The sequence below is a fragment of the Poecilia latipinna genome, unplaced genomic scaffold, assembly GCF_001443285.1.
Source record: "Poecilia latipinna isolate Pla-1442-1.1 unplaced genomic scaffold, P_latipinna-1.0 Scaffold355, whole genome shotgun sequence".
Lineage (NCBI taxonomy): Eukaryota > Metazoa > Chordata > Actinopteri > Cyprinodontiformes > Poeciliidae > Poecilia > Poecilia latipinna.
In genome coordinates, this window is record NW_015112971.1 from 252,389 (window position 1) to 260,426 (window position 8,038).

At 40.4% G+C, this 8,038-nt stretch overlaps 1 protein-coding gene across 6 annotated transcripts in view; it reads left to right on the top strand.

The window, feature by feature from the left end:
* The window catches only part of pou2f2b (POU class 2 homeobox 2b), a 60,685-nt gene extending 53,310 nt beyond the window's left edge, over nucleotides 1-7,375 (top strand). For 4 of the 6 annotated variants that reach the window (XM_015036043.1, XM_015036041.1, XM_015036046.1 and 1 more), the window contains 5 exons: nucleotides 295-492; nucleotides 587-813; nucleotides 2,163-2,231; nucleotides 2,505-2,578; nucleotides 6,420-7,375. In XM_015036043.1, the coding sequence (XP_014891529.1) occupies nucleotides 295-492; nucleotides 587-813; nucleotides 2,163-2,231; nucleotides 2,505-2,578; nucleotides 6,420-6,748 (897 nt within the window). In that variant the 3' untranslated portion in view covers nucleotides 6,749-7,375. Of the gene's footprint in view, nucleotides 1-294; nucleotides 493-586; nucleotides 818-2,162; nucleotides 2,232-2,504; nucleotides 2,579-6,419 lie in introns of those variants that run through there. The other 2 variants (XM_015036044.1, XM_015036047.1) reach the window with 2 other exon arrangements.
* The last annotated feature ends 663 nt before the right edge of the window (nucleotides 7,376-8,038 follow it).

An 8,038-nucleotide genomic window follows, 5' to 3' on the forward strand; every position in this document is an offset into this window, starting at 1 on the left:
CCGTAGTTTGGGGACCCCTGTCTTAAACTGTTGACACAAAGGTAAAATCTATAAATTGCTCATTAATAGACCCATAGCTGTAACAGTTGGGGGGTTTTATTTTAACAAAGGGCTCATGTGACTTTTAAATATTAACTTTTCTATGTTCCTTCAGTAGCTAGCTGTGTTTCTGTGCAAACACTAGCAGGGTTTTTTTTATACCAACTTTTCAGCTAATAACATTTTTGTTCCCGTTGTTATAACCCTGGCTCCTTCGTCTCAGTTGAAACAATGCGGACTAATTTTTCCACTCAGAACCAGAAGCCTACCTCGGAGGAGATCCTGCTGATTGCGGAGCAGCTGAACATGGAGAAGGAGGTGATCCGGGTTTGGTTCTGCAACCGCCGGCAGAAAGAGAAGCGCATCAACCCAACCAGTGCCACCCCTCCGCTGCCCAGCCAGCCCCCCACTGCCCCACAAACGCACAAGCCACCCTGCTACAGCCCTCATATGGTGAATATCAGACCGACGTGTCTCCGTCTGGAGACTCTGTTATCGTCTCGCAGCGTCTCATCGGTGCTGTTTTGTTTTTTTGTTTTCTGACCAGATGTCCAGCCAGCTGTCGCAGGCCGTGACCAGTCTCAGCAGCACAACGGTGACCACCATGTCCTCCATTTGCCCCCTGACCTCCAGCCTCACTTCCACCCACCCCTCTCTCACCTCAGCCCACCCCCCTCTGAGCTCCACACCCTCCCCAGCGACTCCTCCACCTCCTCCCCGCAGCACAGCCAGCCCTGCCACTCCCAGCCACAGTACACTCAACCTAAACACAGGGTAAGAGACCCGGAGACGTTCACAGGATGCAGGGCCGGCACAAAACTGTCTGGGGCCCCAGGAGGAGAATGTTTGAATGAAGGCACCAGGCCATTTAGAGCAGTAAAAACTTGCAATCTGACAGAGCCTGACAAGAAAACCAGTAAAGAGATTTCCCAGTGGCAGATAGAAAATGAGCAGCTGCATTTTGTAGCTCCAACACTTTTATTCGGTAACTAAAAGTAGAGCGTTCAATAACCGGTTTGTGAAGACACATTTGCATTTTCAAATGTTAAAACTTGTCTAATCTTTCTCAGCCAGCAGAATGCCGTCCTTGTTAACAATTTTACATGAGACCCAAACCTTCACAAGCTTTTAATCTTGTCTCTGCAATTTATGGCATGATGGTCAATTTTTCAAAGTGAAGTTTTGGGACAAATAGTGACATTTCTTAGATCCAATGGTCCAATCCTCTATCATTTTATTGTGATTTTTATTTTATTTTCATTATTTATTTTTGACTTAGCAGGTGAATAATGTGGAGCTTCTGAAAACAAATTTTATGGTCTAGATTATTTATTTTTTCATTATTATCATTTCATTTTTAAATTAAAATATAAAATTTTAATGAAAAATATATTTTTTTATTCTTTTCCATTTTAATAATTTAATTTTTTAATATAGAATACATTCCAATGAGTCGAAGGCTCTTGGGCGCCCCCTGCTGTACTGGAGCCCCGAGCAATTGCTTAGTTTGCTTGCACGTTGGACTGGCTCTTACATAATACTTTATATAAAAGTATTAGCTCAGTTAGATTACAGAATTCATTACGTCTGGTGGAAATTTTAGTTTTGGAAAACAAAAAAAAACAAAAAAAACAAAAAAAAAAAAGAAAATGGCACGTTTGAGTAGTTCCTCTGTTAGGAAAATATTTCTAATTCACTATTTAGGATAATCAAGTACAACAACATAAAAATAAGCTGTTTTGCTTAACTTTTACAGTATGAAATAAAAATATATATTAAGAAAAATTGCAGCATTTAAAAATGCATTTATCTGATGTTTCATAGCAAAAATTAAAAAAACAATTATTTAATGCATTGTTAACCACTGTTTCTTTTTGCACACTTCCCATCACAATTTATTAAATTTAGGCAAATTAAACCCACAATTCTGCTCCACATTGCCACACATTTTCATAATTATAATTCCAATTTATACTGCGCAGCAGCATGCAGAGTTCAGCTACAGTTTGTATTTAAATTATTGACACCCGGCACAAGTTCATACACTGATAATCAGCCATTCCACTCAACTTCAGCTTCCTCTTTGCAGCGTCAGAATCTAATCCTGTGTGTTGTGTTCACAGCTTGTGGCGTATGGGTAAAAAGAACGGTGAAATGTCCAACTACATCACTGACTTTGCTGCAAACTTGAGGTGAGACGCAGGCTACACATATCACGCCTAAAAACAAGTTTGTGCACCTTAGCTTTGTGTGAATTAACTGTGCTAAAAATGAATGGATATTTAGAGCTTTGAACTTTTTCCTCCTTGCTTTTTCTGAGCCTTCCTCAGACCGACGTCTGTCTGGGTGAATGGGTTTATCCTTTGCCTTTTCTTGCTGCTAAACTTGCTTTTTTCCCCCCTCACCTCTTCTCCTCTGCCTGTCTGTGTTTGTGTACATGCTTGCACACGCGTGTGCCGCAACAGGAACACTGTGATGGGAGTTAACACGGGGATGAACCAAGCGCTCCTCGGTAACAATCCCCTGGCCACCATCCAAGGTGTGTGTTTGTAAAAGCAGGGAAACGGAGGCACAGACATTTAATAATTAATGAAGGAAAAATAACGTTTTAACTGCTAATAAACACTTGATCCTTAAGACGGTTAAGGTTGTTGTGAAACAATATATTTATTTAAAAAGATGCAGTGCCTTGCAATAATACCTATATTGGTTTATTCTGATTAATGTAATGGGCCAATAAAAACACAATAGTGTTGGTGCGTACTGAGTGATTACTTGATGTGTTAAAAGGGGTTTTGCAAATTAAAGTCTGAAAAGTGTGGTGCGCATATTTGTACTCAGCCTCCATGACTCAAAACTTGTGCTTTTTAGTGTACATCTCTACCGGCTTCATACACTTAGAGATTAAAATATCTGTCTTGTCTTTGTGGGGAAAATAGAGTTAGGCATGTTCAACAGATGCTCAGTCGTATGTTACCTGGACTTTGAGTAGGCCATTACTCTGGCCCAAGTCTCTAGTGTTCTGCAGGCTCTATTTAGGTCCATCTTTCTCCTCTTTAACTCCCTGCTTGAGAAAAGCGTCCCTGCAGCATGATGCTGCCACCACTTTAATTCACAATGGAGACGGTGTGAGCAGCTTACAGCGTCGCAGCCTGTGGCACGAAACAACGGGGCTTTTTATGGCTTTCTTTCAGCAATGACTTTCTTTTGTACCCTAATGAATAAGTGAATGAGTAATAGGTTTCTCATGAAGAAGTTCTCCTATTTGAACCGTGGATCTCTGCAGCCCCTCTGAAGCTGCCAGGGGTATCTTGTGTGAGTGATTAATGCTTCTTGTCCTGTGTCAGTTTCAGTGGGTTGGTAGGTTTCTCTTCACCATCAGATAATGGCCTCAGCTGTGTCTTATTAAAATGCTTGGCTCGGGATTTCAACACTACACTAATCGTCTGAACAGGCGACTTCTTAAGATGATTGTAAGATCTGGGTTTAGTTTTCAGAATAACGGGAGCTACAAACAAATCCACACTTCTCCTATTTTTATTTGTGATCTTCGTAAAACCACCCATTCGCATTTCGTCCTGACCGTGGTCGTCATGTGGCAAGATGTGGAAATGTTTGAGGGGTACGAACAGCTTGACAAGGCACTGTAAATAAACGCACGTTGGTAGATTTTCCTCCTCTTAAGCAGTTACAGTCACGCTCACTCCCACACAGATGTGAACCCTGAAACTCACATGCACACGCAGAACATGACACACGTCGTTATTCACCTTCCTACACTTGAGAACAGCGCAAGAAAAGCCTCGAAACAAACTCCTGGTTTCTCCCCTCAGCAGTGACCGATCCACACCCCCCCTCCCCCCACCCACCTGTGAAGAGCCAGCATCAGTTTGACACCCGATCGGTTTTAATCACCTCCAACGGGGTGAGAGAGAGAGAGAGAGAGACTGACGGAGGGGGGAGGGGGGCTCATCAAAAACAGAAGTGCGATGATGACTAATACAGTTACACACAGTGGGTGAATCAAGGCGCTCTGGTCGACTACCGACTGGAGACACGGATGAATAGGCAGCCGAGTGTGTTTGCTCATCAACAGTGTGAAACAGCTGAGACAGAGAGCGCGCTCCTTAGGAAATAAATAGCTTATTTTTCATCAGACGTCGCCATCTACAGCCATTAATCCGTCGCAGCATGTGTGTGCTCGTGTGTCACTGTGCTTACGCTAATGTGTGGGCTCGTGTTTTTGTTTGTCAGGTGCTGTTTTGCTCATCTTTACCCTTTTCGTCTGTTTTTTTTTTTTTTTTTTTCAATCATTTGAACGTCAGTATTTTGCTCTTTGAGTCAGGAAACCATCTGTTTGAGAAGCTCATCTGCTGTTTAGGAATCATATGAACATGAGTGTATTTGATTTAACGTCAAGAAGCTTTAGAAAATAATCATCCAGTCACCACAATGTGCCTTTCTTCAATAAAATGGGAGTTTTGATGTTTTTGTGGACTTTAGTTGGAGCTTGAATCTTGAAACTATGAATTTAGTTCACCATTTTATTACATGCATCACCTTTTTATTCTCGTCTGATATTAAATCGAATTTAATGTCATACTTGAGTTAGTCTGATTATGGAGAATCATAATTTCAATTTGCTTACTGGCAGAATGACAGACGAGCAAACGTGCACGTGTTTGTTTTTATTTGTTCAAATCCAGAGTTTTGCATATGTGGGTAGTTGACAGAGTTTCCGGTAAATTTTATGACTTGGGTGAAATATCTTGGGTTTCCTTGCTCAAGTTTCTCACAGTAGCTTGCTGAAAGTTTCGCTCGTTCCTCCAGACAGAACAGGTGCAGCTGAGTCGGGTTCGCGGGCCGTCTCTTCTGTAGATTCCCTATCTGACTGAGATCAGGGTTTTGTGACGGCCAGTTCTAAACATTGGTGTCATTAAGCTGCATTGTAACTAATTTGATGGTTTCTTTTGCTCCCAAACTTTATCCTCCTGACTGATGTCTTTAGATGTTCTTAAGTGCAAACTTTTACGCGTTAGGATTTTGTCACCGTTTCGACGTTATTTATCATATGCCGTGTGACACACGATTCACGACCTACACAAGCGCTGTGCTTTATCTATATTATCTAAGACTTGACTTCTCTTTTGATATTATTTAAGATTTCATTGCATGGAAAATCAGTGACTCATCTTGGGGTCATATGCTAAAATATGTCGATGAATCACTTTCTCTGATTTTTATCTTCCACCCACCATGAGCAAAATTACAAACCAAAATCAAGTAATTAATATGAAACAGCAAGCAGCACAAAAGCCCAAACTACATGGGGCGGCATCTGCTCCTTATCAACTGTTTTTAATGAGTCTAAATGTAAAAGTAAGAGCTTAGATAGTTTTATATTAAAGACAAAAATAGTCTTTAGCAGTATAACTCCAAAACAAGACAATTTATTTACATGTTTTGCATAATTTAAGAAAATATAGACCCATATTTCTTTTAAAATATCCAGATAAAATACAACTGTTGGTAAACTGCATCACCTGGGTTTGCTTTTTCCTACGACACATGATGTAGATCATCAGACTATTAATATGACCTGAGAAAGCAAGGCAGCTTAAAGTTTTGGAATAGTCTAGTCAAAGTTTGGGTTTAAATTAGCTTAAATCAGACACAAACCAATCTCAAGCCTCAGTAGGAGAGAGAGCATCAGATAAGGAAGACTGTTTGATGTTGAATGTGTATCAGCCGACATTTCTAAATCTCACTCACTAGACCTTCGAGAATGAAAGATAACAAACATTTAAAAGAGAGAAAAAAACAAACAAACCTTGATTATTATGAAGTAGATGTAGCTTTACGTAATCTAACAGGGACGAACTGAGAAAAAGAGAATGGAGCTCCACCTGAAAACAAATGTGCTAATTTGGTACATTTAAAGTTTGTCAAACTTACTTTATCTACATTTTCTTAACATAGCAACTTATTAAACTTTACTTGAATAAAACTGATTTAAATTATAGTAATTTAATATATTTAAAAACATTAAAATATATTAAAATAAATTATGTATTTTTAAATATATATTAATACATATATTTCATACTAATACAGTTATATAATATATTAATATAATATTAAATGTATTTAATATTGAGTTACACTAAATACATTTAATATATTTTAATGTATTGAAATTTATTTTAATATATTTTTATAGATATTTTAAAATAAATTAAAATATATTCATATTTTCTAAGCCTGTTTTAGTTTTTTTCAGTGTGTAAACTACAGGATCAAATGGCAACCATGTTGACATGACGATAATAGAAAATGAAAGTTATTGTTTTTAATTCCTGCATCTCCTTTTCTGTCCCCAGCCCTAGCAGCCAGTGGTGGCCAGCTGCCTCTTTCCACTCTTGAGGGCGGCAGCAAGGTGATGCTCGGGTCGTCTGGGGGTCAAGGAGGCGGGCTTCCCTCCTCCCTCTTCCTCAACCACCCGACCCTCCTCCACATGGGTCAGAGCCCCGGCGCTGGACTGGTCAGCGCCGCCATAGCCAAAGTCTCCCAGCCCTCACACTTCCCCTCGGCCAGCAGCATCAGCCCCACACCCTGCTCCCCCTCCCCCTGCTCCAGCCCTGCCTCCTCCTGCTCCTCCAGCGAAATGGCACACAGCCCGTCCTCCCTGGGGGGGCCCAAGATTGAGTGACCACACCCGGGGGTCAATCAGAGAGGAGCAGAAAGGGTTAAACAAGAACCTCGCCTTTCACACCAAAGCTATCTCTTTCTCTCTCTTGTGCTCTTCTTCCGTTTTTGTTTTTGTTTTTGTTTTGTTTTTCCCGGCGTCTCTCTCCGTCTTTCTCTCCAAGTCTTTCGATGCCAAAAATACACAGAATGAAAGAGGAGAGAAGGAGGGAAAGAAGTAAGGGAAGGGAAAAGGAGGAGAAAGATTGAAACCAAAAATCTTTATGTATCCAGACGGACGAAACGGAGACAGCACTGGACATTTTTCTCTAAAACGTGCGACGTGGCACGTCTCTCTGAGGGAAAACAAACCAATGACTCTGCAACAAAGAGGTGGAAGAGACGGCACGTCCGAGTGCATAAACCAAAAATGACAAAAAGATAACTTTGACTATATGACAAGAAGGAATGGCAGCGCGGATAAAAAGAAACAAAGAGGAGAACTATCCTTTTTTTAAAAAAAATAAAAAGTCATTTTCCAAAAAGCTGCGGGTCTGAAAGAAGAAGAGGCGATGCGAGGAGGATACGTTTAAACCAAAAATTTTACCTGAGGAGGAGGTGGAGGAATACACAATGAGACAAAAAAAAAAAACGACAACCAAACCAAAATCACAAATACCAAAAATACGGAGAGAAAAGCTTTATTCAAAGGACGTGTAAATACTGAAGCTATCCAGGACCAGGACTCTACTGCTACTGCAGCAAGCAAACACACAAGCATACAACACATGAAGAACCAGCTCATCCCGTCACTGACTCATTCTGTCTCTCACTTCATGTGTCTCTCACTGATTTTTTTTATTTTATTTTTTATAATTTTGTAAAATAGTGTTACTTTTTTGCATCGTGTGTGTGAGCGTCTGCTAGAAGAGCATAAAACTGCATTCATTTTTCTAAAGTCCAACTTTTTAACACGTTAAGTACAGTTTAACATTAGTTGTTGTTTTTTTTTAACTATTTATTAGTGCTGTTACACATTTCAGCTCCTATTTATTGTTGTGTGCTACTGTAGTTTTAGCTCTCGTCATTATCATCGCCATCATCTTCGTCTGTGTCATCATCGTTGCCATGTATTTTGTTTGTAACGCGACTCGCCCCGCAGCAGGACAGATGGCGGAAGTGATCCAGTCCTCACCAAGTGCCGCTAGCTCGCAGATCGAGATGGCTCACTTCGTTGTAACTTACAGTGCGAATTCATTCGTTAGGAACAGGTTGATGTTTTTAAGCGCTTATTTAGACTGCCCGACCCTCACTG